At 36.4% G+C, this 16,180-nt stretch overlaps 1 protein-coding gene across 16 annotated transcripts in view; it reads left to right on the forward strand.

The window, feature by feature from the left end:
• The window catches only part of RBM26 (RNA binding motif protein 26), a 74,108-nt gene that overhangs the window by 27,084 nt on the left and 30,844 nt on the right, over positions 1-16,180 (forward strand). For 15 of the 16 annotated variants that reach the window (XR_012622018.1, XR_012622020.1, XR_012622019.1 and 12 more), the window contains exons 13-17: positions 2,776-2,907; positions 3,876-3,947; positions 7,070-7,198; positions 9,434-9,508; positions 10,156-10,326. Coding sequence is in view for 6 of the 16 variants with exons in the window: in XM_074815464.1 (XP_074671565.1) it covers positions 2,776-2,907; positions 3,876-3,947; positions 7,070-7,198; positions 9,434-9,508; positions 10,156-10,326 (579 nt within the window). In the remaining 10 variants the exon portion in view is untranslated. The remainder of the gene's footprint in view (positions 1-2,775; positions 2,908-3,875; positions 3,948-7,069; positions 7,199-9,433; positions 9,509-10,155; positions 10,327-16,180) is intronic. The other variant, XM_074815468.1, reaches the window with a different exon arrangement.

Genomic DNA, 16,180 nt, shown 5'->3' on the forward strand with positions numbered 1-16,180 from the left:
TCAGGAAGCATTTCTTTAGAGACAGGGTGGTCAGACACTGGAACAGGCTTTCTAGAGAGGTTGCCAATGCCCCAGGCCTGTCAGTGTTTAAGGAGACATTTGGATAATACCCTTAGTAATGTGCTTTAACTTCTGGTTAGCCCTAAAGTGATCAGGCAGTTGCACTTAGATGATCATCGTAGATCCCTTCCAACTGAACTATTTCATTCTACATTTTTGGATTGAATTGCACAGTGGAGCCCCTATTGGTAGTTGTCTTGTGCATAGTAGCATTGTCAGCTTTTTAAGAATATGAAACAGCAGTCACTGTTGCAGAGCTGAGATTTGTAACCTGTGGTAAACCAAATCAGATTTGTTAGCAGGCATAGTGGTTCCACTCAGACGTAAGAGGAAGCTTGGATTCTCCCAGGCTGTGTAGGTTATTGGATAGAGAGTCAGGTCAGTTAGGTGCCAGTGTAGCAAGACTTTCTTAAATACATGTGTATCCTGCTTTATTGGATTTGCTGTTAGCACGGAATAACACATTCTATGGTTAGAAAATATGAGGCAGGATCTGTAGAAGAAACATTCACTTATTTATATACACTGATATAATGTACAAATGAGTTGTTAGAGGATTCTTAAGTTTTGAATTCCTTCTTTCTCTGGATGGTGTATGTTGTCGTTCAGAGTCAATGACCCAGTTTTCCATAGCAATCCTGCTGTAGGTCATTTTAACAGTTTCCTTTCTCTCCTTTTGTAACAGATGCCCTGCTTTTTAGCTACAAAAATGCAGTTTTAATGACACCTAGCTCACTGTCTTCCCAGTTATCATCATTTAGATTTGAGTTTGGAATCAAATTTATAAATATTCTTCATGCTTGATTTGAACCACTGCTACTCAAAATGGTATTTACTTTTTAAGCTTGATTTACATCTCCACCAGGAGAGGGCAGTGGAGTATGTCCTTTGCATTCATACAAACATTACCTCTTTTGAGAAGGATAGTTTGAATAGTTATTGCCATCAGCTTATTTGCTGATTATGCTATCCAGCTTGGAATATTAACTCTGTATTTCCAAAGAAGTATTTGATCTGTATATTTGTTATTTTGCAAAACATCAATTTTAAATAGCCTTACAGTTTTTAGTGATGTTACTAGCTTCCTAGCACACCACCTTTGGCAAGTTAACCTTGATGGTTTGAGAATGAATTCCCCTTGGTACCAGGTGATATTATTAAGGGTTCCCACTTCACAAAGAACAGCCTTTCACCACATGTCAGGAGACTACAATTTGAAGTCTGTTATGGGTGATAGAGGGTGCACAGTGACAAGAAAAATTTAAACAGGAAATTAAAATTTTAAGTGCAATGTTTTTACCTTCTACCCCAAAATATAACAATTACCAAATTGTTGAGTCAATAAACAGGTATTTTTAGTTCATAAGCCTTTCAGGAGCCATGAATATTTACTTCCCTTTTCACTGAAATTAATATTTGGTATCATATCTACAAACAGTATGGAAACTCTTTTCTTATAGTACTTCACATACTCTAAGTACTTGAATTTTTGTCAAGATTTCTGGTGTATTAATTAATTTCACCTGTATTTATAATGGTTTCTGGCCAGATTTTTTCTGTCAGGCACTAAAGACAGGCTTTTGAATTTTTTTCAATGTAAAATCAGTTGGCTTTTAAGTTGTCCCTTCAGTAGTCCTCTACAATTTCTTGAGCATTGCTGTTTCCTCAGCAGGATTACTTTGGAAAATTCTCACTGTGGAAATTCTGAAAGGAATGGAACTTCATAAAGTTGGCATGAGTCAATTGTAATAAATCATCAAATAAAAGACTTCTGCTAGGAAGCAGAAATCATGTGCTCTCCACATCTCTGGTAGATAAAACAAGAAGTACTGGGCTTAAAAGGCAGCATAGGAGATTTAGGTTAGATATTAAAAAACATTTTCTAATGCTAAAGGATACTGAAACATTTCTGCCTAGAGAAGTGATAAGACGTCTTTCACTGAAAATCTGCAAGAACTATATAGATAGATACTGTCAGTAATGGCTTGGGTATAGCTGACTTTGCCCTGAAGTGGAGGAATGGATTAGGTGACCTCTTGAGGGTCATAAATATGACAGGAAGCTTGCTTGGAAGCATATTTTTTTGGTCTTAAGTGTTTAATGTTTTTGTCAAAGAAAATAAGGCAAGGTGTTAGCTGTCAGGGCATATCCATGGTAGGTTTAAAGATTAGCTGCTCTGTTTTCTCTTTCCTCAGCCCCATGACTGCATGTCTCTATATCCTTCTTTCTTTCTGTATTTTGTCCAAGTTAAACAAATAGCAGATGAAAAGTGACATACCACTATAAAAAGTGAGAGTCCTTGTGATAGAAGTTTGTATTCTGCCTTTTCATAACTAAATGGTTGATGATGAAAGAATTGTGAAAGGAATGAGAAGACTGCGTATTACTTTTTATTCAGTTCTGACAGGTGAAAATTAAGGTAGTCTTAAGTAGACATGATTAATAGAAATAGACCAGAGTTGTTTGATCACTTCTGTGAGCTGCAAGTGCAAAGTAGAGGTTAGTGCTGTATGCACTATACAAATAGTGTTTATAACATCCTAAATCTCATGAAGTGTTTATTTTTTGCCAAGAGGTGAAAAAACTGGATAATAGAAGTATAAATCTAAATGCTATTGCAGCAGTTTCATTGTGCATTTATTGAACTACATATGTAGCAGCCTTTTGTTATTAATATTATGATGTGTTTTTTTGGGGGGTGGGGTGGTGTTACAGGTAATACAACCCTTAGTTCAGCAACCTAGTTTACCAGTAGTGAAACAGTCGGTCAAGGAGCGATTAGGTCCGGTACCTGCAAGTAATATCGAACCTGCAGAAGCACAGAGTGCCAATACAGAAGTCACTCAGGTATGTATGATAGTCAAAAAATCAGTTGCATGTTTTTCTTTCTGTAATAGGTTCCATAGGGTATGAATGTATCCATTAGTTACTCATATAGTACAAGTACACATTTACTACTTATAAGTGCACCTAATTTGACGGTTTTCCTCAGTGCTATGATACTTGGCTTTCTTACCCAAGCATGGTACTTAATTTTTAGTATCGTAGCTTTTTACTTAGTTTAAAAAAAAAAAGCACTCTGAAAATATTTCAGTAATGTTATGTTAAATTGCAATTTTATGATTTCAAAATAAAGTTGGTTTCTATCCAAAGAACTAAAAGCTATCCTTTTTTTAATATTGCATCTGTTAAACAGCTAAAATGATCTAAAAGTGTTTTCAGTATTTGTACATCACCCTTAATACAAGGCAGAATGTAACTACAGTACCAGTATGAATAATGACGGAATCTGGCATGTTACTCCCATTAGAAATAGCCTTTAAATTTTTATTACGTTAGAAGTATTTCATTATTAACATTGTGCCATTACTTCAGTTTTACTTCTGAAAAGGAAGACCACCACACTTCAGAAAACATTTGTAGTTTAAATTCAATCAACTTTCTTGAACTGATGCCTGTGAATAGCAGATTATAAAACACAAAAACTGGAGTGTATTTAAAAGGACCTCTGCCAGCTGGCATGTCATGGACTTCTTGCAAAAAATACGTAGTATAATTTTGAATTCCAAATTTGGCTTTATCGTTGTCTTATCCAGTCTACTTATAGATGTATATTAACTGTATAATCAAATATCTAAATTCCATTTTATCAGCTGCTTTAATATTATTTTTCTTGTATTGTTGCTCAAAAGTATATGGTTTCATTAGTTAAATATATTTTTTCTAAATTCCTAACATTTGGAATTACACAGGAAACAGTAAAATATTCATAAAGTAAAGTATATTTGAACTATAATTTTGTTTTGTTTTCTTAGAATGTGACTAAATTATCTGTGAAGGATAGACTGGGTTTTGTGTCAAAGCCAGTTACTCCAACAACTGAAAAGGTAAGAGAATGTCTCTCATTCTCTTCCTCTTACATTTAACTTCAGTGGAACTAATTTTATTATAAAACCCCTTGTGTCAATGTTAAGTTTCTTTTATAACTATGAATCAAGGTATTTGCTAAAGTTTAGTTTTATAAAGTACAATATGTCAGAACTTGGCTTAGCAGATGGCTAAATGATTATATGAAGAATAAAACATGCTAGGACAGAAGATGCTGTTCTGTGGCTTTTGTTTTAATATAGTAGGATCTATGTTTATTCAGTCATGAAAATACCTAGTTACATTCCAGGATCCTGAGTTGTTAGAAGAATACAGAAATAAATAAATACATTTTGACACTACGTATGAATCTGTAGAAAGCCTTTCTATAAAAACGTGTTTGGGCTTTTCTGTCCTTTAAAAGGTGATGCTATAAACATTTACCTTCTTATTTGGTCTTAAAATTTTCAGTAATTGTGAAAAGATAAGTGGAAATTAATCAGTATAGAAAACACAAAGAGGTAGAGTGGGAAAGGTGTATCTGAATTGTGGTTATGAGTTATGTATTTTGCCCAGTGGTTGCAATTTTCAGATCACAGAGTTGTGTTTACTTTAGTAGTAAAGTTTGAGATGCATGTTTCCAGGTCTGTTTAGCCCCTTAGCGGACAAGCTTCCCTAGTGTTTATAACATTCATTTGAGAAGGCTTTTGGTAGAAAGACAGTAAGCTTTCCCCAGTAACAAGATTCCTCTGCCTAGGTATATATCTTTTCTATTGGAAATTGGCTTGACCTGAAATGAATGAAGCATCCACTGCATTTCCCCCCCCACCCCCTTATGGTATGGCAGTTAACGCATTTAGTGGAATCTAAGTCAAATTTACTCCAAAAACACTATGCTGTGCTTAGCATACAAAGCTAACAATACTTAGTGTTGAGTTGTAATTGTAGAGGATGTGTCTTTGACTCATTTCAAGCTGAGCAGTTCACCTAAATGCACTGATTCTGGCTTCTGGCTTACGTTTGGTTGTTGGGTTTGATTAGTTGCATTCTTGTTGTCCTAATTAGTTACAGATAAATATCTTACTGTGTATTCATGAACTACATTTTATATATATACTATATACTTACTTTAGAAATAGGAAGTGTGCTTCAGTTTAAGTGGAAATACTTTTTTTTTCTCATTCTGTAAGAGCTGAGTTATTCTGAAACACTTGTCTACAAAAAGTAAAGTCATGCTAAAATGGTTTTCCACTGTGTTGTCTTATAGTACAGACTCATTTTGATTAACTACTGGGCTGTTCAGTGGGCTGGTCGTGAAGCAGCAGATTCCTTTGGCTTTTTTGGTAGGGTTCTGAAACTTGATTTGACCTGTTTTTACATACTACCTTTACAAGGAAATACCTTGCTTAGTTTGCAGTGATAACACTCTATAACCTTTAGAAATTAAATGATTGACAGCTGTCAAAAACCACAGATGTCATGTCCTAGATGTTTTTTTGCTTCTGACTGAGTGCAGGGTATGACAAGAACTTTCCAGTAAGAAAGTAGGTAGCTATGTTTCCCAAAGAGCTGAAGGAAAAGGAGATGGATCAGTCATCGTGAGGCCTTTTGAGATTTGTATAGGGACTTGCAAATTTATGAACCCGTCAAGAGATTGACACTATTCCTTCTCTTGAATAGTAGTAAGAGATTTAGAAGACATTAATGTGTTGCTTCTTGCTCTTCTGTATTAGATGATGCAGGTACATCTCCTGTGGCATCTCTCCTTATATTAAAAGAGATGAGGAAGCATGGTTCACTCTGCCATGAAGACAGTTGAGGGCAAAAGGAGTGTGTCAATATTTTTGTCTTGGTCCTCTGTCTGTGATGTAGCCTATCCTAAAGCTACTTTGTAATAGGAACTATATGATCAGGATATGCATACATTAATGTGCTTTAAGTTTAAAAAAAAATCCTTTATCTCCTTTTTAATGGCCTGCTTAGAGCATTTTATATCACCTTTTATAATAGCCCATAACATGCTTTGATTATTCCTTCCTTCCCGCCCCCCCCCCTTCTCTGCACTACCTACTCTGGAAAATACTGTGAGAAGAAATTGTATAAATAGCACAACAAAGTGAAAAGCTTTTATATGAAGCATTTCTGTTGTAAATTCTTCTGATCTCGATCTTTTCTGTCTTTCTAATGTTTCTTGGCCGTCTCTTTTTTTTTTTTTCCTTCTGTTGATGGGCATTGTGTCTATTTTATGGAGTGCATGGTAACCAACAGACTGCATGCATCTTTTAATTTTCTACATATATATAAAGTATTTTTAAACTCCTGGAAATTATATCAATTGCATAATTGCTGTGATTTGCTAACAAGGCAGGCAAAATCATGGCTATGTTATCTCTAGCACTTAGCCATGGAGTTTTTAATACTAACATGGCCAAAATGTCCTCTAACATGATAAAAAATCAGAATAGTCCAAATCTTCAGGTATTTTGGAGATGTACATAGTATACTTTAGAGAGTTTGTAAAGCAGACAACTGTGTTCTTAAGTCATGGAGAAATTTCATACCTCATTACAAATGTAGGAAAGAGAACAGAGAGACATAGGAGTCTCTTCCTTTGCTGTATGATGTTGAAGACTTCCCTGTACTTAAGTTACTTCTTGCTGATTGTGCAAGCTCAACTTTCCACAAACTACGTATCAAAAGTACCTACTTTGGACCTTAGTCCAAATGGAATTTTTGCTTGGAAAATTCATGCAGCCATGAAAAATTGTATTTTAAACTTAAAAAAAAAAAACAACAAAAACTTCAGTTATTCTTGGGAAAACCTCATTCTTCTATTTCCTTAATTATGCTCAAATACATAAAAATTTATATATTTGAAACTTGGAAGTACATATGAAATCTCAATGGAAAGGATTTATAATCTGATGTTTATAATTTTTACATATCTGATGTGGTGCTGCCTCTTTAAAAATTGTTCAGCTTTAGCAACTCCAAATATAATTGTTACACCAAATTTTTATATTCCATATCATCAAAACAGACAAAAGAAAAGACGCTTATATATTTTTTTAAGCACTCACGGGGTTTTTTTTTAAAAAATTGAAATTCACTGGCAAAAGAATAAAATGATTTCCTCCTATAGGTTTTATCCACTTCTACTGGCTTGACAAAAACTGTGTACAACCCTGCTGCTTTGAAGGCAGCACAGAAATCTTTGCCTGTTGTTTCCACTTCCGTGCTAGACTCTAATGAAGCACAGAAGAAAAAACAGGTAAATTAAACATGCTTATTTGTAAAATGGACCTAGATTGGGAACTTGTGACCACTAGAGATAGTGCACTATGTATATTCATCTCAAGAGCATAGATGAAACTAGTTATAAGATTAAATTCACTATAATGGTTTCTTTTCAAAGGACAAGAGAATTCAGCATTGTTTTGTTAATTTTTTCAGTGTATGTTCAGGTAGTGTAAGCAGATTTTAAACTCTCTAGAAGTTCAAAATGTGAAACACTTTTCCTGGAGGCAGAATCTCCATGTTGAGGCATGAATTGTCTATTGTGAGTGAGAAGGGAGTATAGTATAGCCACTGTTCTTCTCTCTTAAGCCTTCCTGGAGCTGGCTTGTATTACCATCAAATTGGGCTATATTCTCAGTGTATTTTGTACTTGTGACCAGAATTGTTTCATTACTTGAGAGAATTGAGAACTGTGTGACTCCGCATTTTATTGTTTCCAAACAATAGTTCTCCTGCATCCATTTTTGGTTTTTGCATACTATTAGGTTTTCACTTTTTTTTTTTGTTAGAGAGGAAATGCAACAAAAATGCATTTGGCCGTGAATAGGTGACTCAGTGTAGCTTGCTTAGAATTTTCAAAAGAGCTCAGTAAAGCTCCTTTTATTCTTTATCATTTATTCTTTTTCTTATTTTTATTATAATTTAGAAAAACTAAATACAAGGACAGTGTTTATCTTACTGGTTTCAAACCTCAAATTAAGAGTTCAATTCTAAGTTAGATTCAAACATAAGTGTTGAAAGCCGTACAACTGTTAAACAAAGATTTTTAGCTTATTTTGATAATCTTCTGTAACTATTGTCTAATATAATTTGAAATAGCAGTTTGTAGCTGCATGTCAGTTGTGGCATTGGTCCAGACTTTAAAGAAATCACTTCTAATTTTGGGATTTCATTTCATATTTGTCCCCTAAAACATGTTTTTCTGAATCAGAGCATTTACCTTTCAAGTTAAGATGCTAAGTGCCTGTGAAATGGCAAAAAGCTTGTAATAAAATTACTGACTCAGCATAACAGCTGTAGGGTTTTTTTGAGAGAAGACACTGAAGATGTGCTAAGTGATTGGCTCCTTTTTCATGTGCTCCTTCTTCTCTTCAGAGATTTCTATTACAATGTACTAGTACTTGTGGAAAAACATGATTTTGTGGGACTCACTCCCTTCTTTCTTCCTGTCTCCCTAGTTTTTCTAAGCATTCATCCCCTTGTCTTATCTTCCTTTTCCCTTCAAAAAAATGATTGCATACTGTATTGCAAAACTAACATTTCATGCAGCAGAATTTGTCAGTATTTGGGAAGACATACAGAAACCTTATTACTATTCTTTTTTTATGGCTGTTGTGCATTTACGCTCTTTGTATACGATAATTCACTTGCAGTCTGATCCCAGTTGATGGGTAGTCTAGAACTGAAAAATCATGGTCTGCCTCTCCTCTTTTATCCCATTAAATATGTTGATGTCAAAGCTCTTAATTGTTTTCCACAAGTATCCTGCTGTCTAAGACTTCTACATTCTGTATCTGAGAACAAGAAGCAATTGCTTTCTCTCAAGCAGCACTAGTAGAAGTTGAGCACAGCAGCTGTGGCATCTCCTCCTGCTTCTCCTTCTGACTGCTCTATGTCACAAATTTATCAGTTTCAGCTCATTTTGATTTGCCCATTGCAGTGTCAACATTCTGTTTTTAGGAGATTGAGTTGTAGTACTTGACACTTCCAAGTTACAGCAGTAGGATGCAAAAGAGATGGTTTTCTTTGGGTAGCACTTTAATTTTAGGAAACAGAATGTATTTTCTTTCTGCTTGTAACTATACGGGAGAATGTGTTTTAATTGATGGACTTGATTTACAGTTTCTTTCAAGATACTGTCCTTGCATATTTAAGCTCTTGTATGTTATACCTCTTGCGGTAGTGTATTATATTGCCTTTCAGCTTTCAGTGGAATTGTGTAAGGGGCTACTTTGTACGTAAGTAATAATAAAGTGTTCTTAACACAGATCTAACTAGGAAAGATCATTAGATCCTCCACTAATTTGATGATGCATTGTTTTCCAAAGCATAATTTGAAACATTGTCCATTAGTACCTTGAGTTTCTGTTACTAATTTTTTCCCTGTTATTGTAAGTCACTATTGTATAGTTGTCAGGCATAGTATATTATTCTTCTGGCATTATTTTTCAAAATCTAGAAACTTTCTGTAATTTTTTTATGCTTCTAGGAAGCATTACGACTTCAACAAGATGTGAGAAAAAAGAAGCAAGAAATCTTAGAGAAGCACATCGAAACACAAAAGGTAAATGTTAGCATTAAAGAAAGTCAGCAATTCAGTTGTAAAGTCTCAGTTCACTGTAAAATATTTCAGAATTTGTAAGCACGGGCTACAAAACTGGCCTATGAAATAAGCATTCTCTTAGAATGGTATTATCACATTATTTTAAGTTTAGAGTTTTAATCTAACTTGTCTTGTTAGTTTACTTAAACTACAAGCTTATGCAATTTAGGTGCAATTTTCATTGAAATTGCACCCAAATGGGTGCCACATGCATATTTTTTGGGAGAAGTGAAATCCTGAGAGTTCTACTTGACAAGACCAGGAGGATTGATGTAGAAAAGTATGCATGGCTACACTTAGGCTTAGGAGCAGAGAAAGGCCAAAATATCGTTTAAGTTGAATAAAAATTTTGAATAACTTAAGTGCGTTGAGCAAATCTGTCCAAATGAAATGGAGATATCATATGTTTGTTAGCAAATTAATCAGAGATTCAAACAAAGAATTTAGTTTAATATAAGCTGTTAAAAGCCTTATATGCTGAGTTTGAATATCAAAGCAAAATAAATGCAATATTCTGTTTTTCCATTAGTTGTAATGCGTACTGGAAGACAGACCTGTAATAGTAGTTGCTAAGTAAAAGATTTTATTCTTTTTTTTAAATTGGGCAGATGCTGATTTCAAAGCTGGAGAAGAATAAAGCCATGAAGTCAGAAGACAAAGCAGAAATCATGAAAACACTGGAAATTTTGACTAATAGCATTACCAAGTTAAAGGATGAATTAAAAGGTGTATCACCAGGAGGAGGGACTCCTTTAAAAAGCATGAAAACTAAGACTCAGGTACTCAAGTTTTGGTCAGCTTTTTAATAAGAAGAATTCACATGCTTATGTGAGCAGAATAAAAATGTGCAGCCACATCAGCAGTGTTTAGAGCCATACTAGTTTAATTTTGAAGTCATCTTTGAAGTGAGATTGCTTTTGCCTTCTTTTTAAAGGAACATAGTTAATTTTAAAACCATGCTGTTGTCTGAAAGGTTTCCCCACTGTTACATGTCTGGAAAATCAAAAACACAAACCAAAAATCATATGATTATTTGTTTTTCCTTATCTGATCTTCTGGTAGTCTATAGCTTTCTTAAATTTTGAGTAGCAATCATGAAAATATGGTTTCTTACGCAAAAGCATTACCGTTATGCAACACAGACAACTTCTGGTCAGGTTTGATACACAAAACAAAGTGTTTCGCCTAACTAGTTGACTGTTGTACATAATTTTCTGGGGCTGTTTATGTCACTGAAATTTTTCAGTATGCTAAGCTTCTTAGATTGAAGATCATACTGGTCAGTTTTCCTTTGACCTAGCTACCTGGGTTTGGCTTGTACCTGTGAGGAATTTCTCTCCTCTGCTATAATTATTGTTATTACATGGTTACAAGCAGTTTCCCAACTGCTTAAAGATCTAATTAAATTACCTTTTGAAATGCAATATTTTGCTTTTTCTAAGTATATGTTCTTAAACAGATCACAAGGTGATTAAGTGAGAATTTGAGAAATAACATTTTAAGAAATCAGTAAGTGTTCTTTTAAATATATTACAAGCTTTTCTTGCTTTATCAAGTGAGGAATTGCACACTGATAAAAGAGCAGATTTTTGTACAGTGTATTTTCTAGTAAAGACAAAAAGCCTTGATCTTTTATTGCTGTTTTCATTCAGTTCTTAAATCTTCAGAATTCTTAGTCTTCTGTTCTAATGTTTGGGATTCTGTTTTAAAAAGCTGGTGTAACATTACAACCCAGATTTAATTTAAATGGATCATTAGTTTTCAGTTTGAAGCAGCATTTCTACTGCTTTATTTTGCATAGAAATATAGGCATTAAAAGTAACTGCGGTGTAAATTACAGTGATGTACAGTTTTGAAAAGAAATAATCAAAAAGAAATACTGAAATGACTTGTATGTACTGACTGTAGTTTCTTACATCATTTGTCAGTCAGGAAGAAGTTGAAGCAGCTTATTTTTATCCTGAAAATGGGTATATGTTATAATTCCTGCAACTTGGTTTATACCTCATAAAACAACTTCAGTTGCAGTGGAATGTTTTACTGTGTTTTAGAGGGGGAACTAAGTATAATAATCCCAGAATTCAGGCACTGCTATAATAAGATTAAACTCTCCTTTTTTTGGAGATGAGAGAAGATAATTTTTTTGACATTTTTATGTTTTTGAGAGAGTGTGGACGTTTTCCGGTGAGAAAATGTTTCTGAGAAGTCTGAAGGAAGTTACCTGCCTGTAGAGTGAATTTGAACTATAAAAGTCCTAGAAATTGGCAATATTTTTAAAGCTGCATTTGATTCTTAAAGCCTCATGGTTTTGAGAAATACTCTTCTGCTGGTGTGGTATAGAGTGCTTCCTAAATTTGGACAGGAAAAAGTAGTTTATATCAGTTTTGATCCAAGAATACCAGTTGGTTGTGGATTTTGTCACATGCAAGGAAATGAATCCAGACCCATGGAAATGAGGAAGCAAGTTGCATCATGAAAACTTGCTAAATTCTTGACTAGAAAACTTAAATGCAGCATTTTAACCCATGACAGTTATTTTACCCTGAGAGTGGTCCAGTAAATTCTTGGAGTGGACAAGAAAATTAGCCTGGTAACACAAAATTGCTCAAAATCGTTGAGATTGGAAGGGATCTCTGGGGTTTGTCTTGTTCCATCACCAGGTGCCACTAAGAGGAGTCTGGATGTCTTCTTTACTCATCCATGCTGTGTATTTATACACATGAATTAGATCCACCCCACCTGCCGCCACCTCTTCCTGAAGTTAAATAATCCCAGCTCTGTCAGCCTCTGCTTATGTAGTAGATGCTCCAGTCCCTTAATCATCTTTGTGGCCTTTTGCCTTTCTCTTCAGTATGTCCCTCTTGTACTGGGGAGCCTGGAACTCAACACAGCACTCCATATGCGGCCTCACCACTGCAGAGTAGAGGAGAAGGATCACCTCCCTTGACCTGATGGTGGTGCTCTTCCTAATGCAGCCCAGGAGGCTGTCGGCCTTCTTTGCCACAAGGACACATTGCTGTCTCATGTTCAGCTTCTCTTCTGCTACCAGGACCCCTCAGGTCCTCTTCATCTGGGCAGCCCTCAACCTGTACTGGTGGCTGGGGTTATTCCTCCCCAGTTGCACAACTTGGCATTTTCCTTTGTTGAAATTAAGGAGGTTCCCCCTGCCCTATATCTCCAACATGTCAAGATCCTTCTGAACAGAAACACAACCAGCTGGTGTACCAACCACTCCTCCAGGTTTTGTATGGTCCACAAACTTGCTGAGGGAACACTCTGTCTTACCATCCAGGTCACTAATGAAGGTGTTAAACAGTGACTACTGGGGTACACCACCAGTGGCTGGTCTTCAGCTGGACTTTCTGGCACTGATCAGAACCCTCTGAACCCAACAGTTCAGCCAGTTTTCAGTTCATCTCACTGTCTACCTATCTAGTCAGCACTTCATCCTTTTGGCTGTGAGGATGTTGTGGGCAACAGTACTGAAAGCTGTACTGAAGTCAAGATAAACAACTTCCACTATGCTCATGTCCACCAAGCCAGTCATCTCGTTATAGACAGCTGTTAAGGTCAAGCATGTTTTGTCCTTGTTTTTGCCCAATCACCTTCTTGTTCTTAATATGCTTGGAAATGGTTTGCGGGATGTTTTGGTTCTTCATCCTCCCAGGGATTGTGGTGAGGCTGACCAGCATGTAGTTACCCAGATCTCCTTGCCCTTCTTGAAGATTGGAGTGATATTTGCATTTTCTCAGTCCCAAGGAACCTCCCCCAGATGTCATGACCTTTCAGAGGTAATTGAGATTGGCTTTGCAATGACATCAGCGAGCTCCTTCAGTACATAGTGGTTGCATCCTGTGGGGTCCCAGGTTTTTGTGTCTGTCCAGTTTGTTTAAATGTTTCTGAACTTGATCCTCTTCCAACAAAGATAAGTCTTGCCCCGGGTTATTGCACTAGTCTCAGCATCTGGGATTGCTGAAGGCAAGTCTTTCCAGTAAAGACTGACTAGTAGGAGGTATTGAGTACCTCGACTGTTCCGTGTCCTTTGTTGCCAGGTCCTCTTTCAACGTTCAGCAGTCATCCCACATTTTTCACAGCATAGTGTTCCTCTTGCTGCTGGATGGATATGCAGAAGCCTTTCTTCTTGTTTCTCACCCCCCTTACCAGATTTAATTCTAGGTGGGTGGGCTTTGACTTTCCAAACCAGTGCCTGCATGTTCAGACAGTTCTCTATATTCCTTCTGTGATCTGATCCTGCTTCCACCTGTTGTACACCTTGTTTTTGGATTTAAGTTTTGTTAGGATCTCCTTGTTCATCCAGGCAGGCATCCTGTCACATTTGCTTTATTTCCCGCACACTCTGGAACTTGGAGAATGTGATTCTTGAAAATCATCCTGCCTATCCAGCAGATACCCAGGCCCAGGGTCTTTGAACAGGAGGCTTCTTTCAGTTGTCTGAGGAAGACCTCATCTACATGATCAGGCAGTGTGTAGTACACACTGACAGTAACATCACCTGCATGGGTCTGCTGCCATCCTAATCCTGACTCACAAGCTTTTGACTGACTCTCTGTGCGTTTATACTGTGCTCTCATATAAAGGGCAAGTGCTGCTCCTCGCTGTCCTGGCTTGTCCTTCCTTAAGAGACTGTATCCATACACTGTACCACTCCAGTCCTGTGAGTTTTACTATGATGTTTCTGTAGACCTGGTGACACTGCAGCCCTGTAGCTGCACACGTAGACATCTAATACCTGCTCTTTGTGTCATGTGTGTGTATTAGTATACAGGCTCTTCAGAGAGCACTGATTTCCCAGAAAAGTAATGAGATCTTCCCCCCTTGATGCTGTTCTGTAGGCTGTCCTTCATTTATATGGATTGGTATGTGTATGTTTGAGGTTGTCCCCCGTCAACCTGATTTTGTTCATCTTGAGATCTCTTCTGCCCACATCACCCTTTGCTTGGCAACCTGGTCCACTACTTTTTTGTGTGATTGTTGTTTTTACTAGTAAAGTGAGGTTATATGCTAATTTGAATTCCAGTTTTAATGAAGTTCTTGAGCTGGTTTTCCATTTCCTTTGTAATATGGAAGGTGAAGAGACATTTTAAGCAAACCCATTTCATAATGGACAAAATACCGAACCTGCAGAAAAATGGATTTTATTGATAGCTTTCCTCTCAGGGAGATTGTGCATTATCTGTGAGCATTGTTTTGTTAACATTTGAAAGAGAGAAAACAGTCAGTCCCATATGACTTTTTTGTGGAAGTGAGGAATTAACAGAGCCTTCAGTTAAAATTTACAACTTTGACAATTTTCTGAGAGACTTTACTCAAGGTTCTGTTGCATTTTGTTAGCGTTTAAAACCTGGACAGCTCAGAAGACCCTGCAAACTTGAAGATGAGGCCCGTGTGACTGTGCCATTATCTTTACCTATTTTTGTCTTGTTCTAGTTCACGCAGATTACAAAATGCTCTCCCCCCCCAAGTGTAGAAACCTTTGCTGCCTCTCGGTGTGTCTTCAAGGAGGTATTTTCTTCTTGAGACCTGGCACAGCTCTATAAAAGACAAGTCTTCATTAAGAGCACTAGAAATAAACCTCAAAAGTCTTTGACCCCAGTGTCACTGGCTGCTTTGTGAGTTCTAACTGCTGGTCATTATTAAACTCCAGAAATGGTTGTTTTGCCATGTCATTGATGTGTTGCAACACAGTGGGATTTGAGAGAAACACTGTTTCCAGTTTTGTAAACTTTGAGAACCGTTGTACAGGAGATAATAGATTTTTCCTGTGGTTGCTGTAGATAATCAGAAAATGGGGCTGAAAGGGGTTCAGGTTGAAGTTGCCAGTTGAATAATCCAGCTTTTTTTCTTTTAAAGCTTCCAGGAAAAAACAAAGAAACAAAAAACTCCCTTCTTTAACATTCAGTGGTGATACTTGGTTTCCAGCTGTCACAACTGAGAAACCTTCATCTCTTGACAACCAGCCTTTGAATATGTTACATGCTGTGGTTTTGAATCAACGGGTGTAAATGTAAAACTTTCACAATCATCTATAATTTTATCCTTCATTTGTGATGTCACTGGAACATTTGGCTGCTGCTTTTTCCATTTAAAAAAAAAAAAAAAAGCTAGCTTTTCATTTGGAACAGAACTTCAAATAAAATTTTAACGGTTGTATAAAGCCCTTTTCTGCACCTGTACCAGCACCTGCACCTCAGTGGTTGCAATGAACATGTCTAAATTTGGGTTCAGAGACACCTTTCAGTTTCATATATATTTTTTAACTTTCTAATAATTTTATTAAGGTATTGTGTGCTGGAAGACAACTCTGGGTGCATCAGAGACCAACATTTTGTTAAGCAGAGATCTTGTTTTTTCTACTGTGGTCTGCCCAGAACTACCACTTGGGCTTTCTGCATTATGAAATTGGGATAAATTTAAGATGCTTTTTCTCAATGCTGATTATAGGTTTCGTATTCATTCATAATTGTACTGCATTTTTTTGTAGAATCCCTCTTTATCTCATCATCACTACTGTATAATTTTTCATTTTCTATTTTGTGTATCTCTAGTTTAGAAAAAATTCCATTTGCTTTGGCTTTGTATGGTAGTCTTAAAGGTATGCATCACCAAGCTCAG

This window comes from Strix aluco, chromosome 2 (genome assembly GCF_031877795.1).
Source record: "Strix aluco isolate bStrAlu1 chromosome 2, bStrAlu1.hap1, whole genome shotgun sequence".
NCBI lineage: Eukaryota > Metazoa > Chordata > Aves > Strigiformes > Strigidae > Strix > Strix aluco.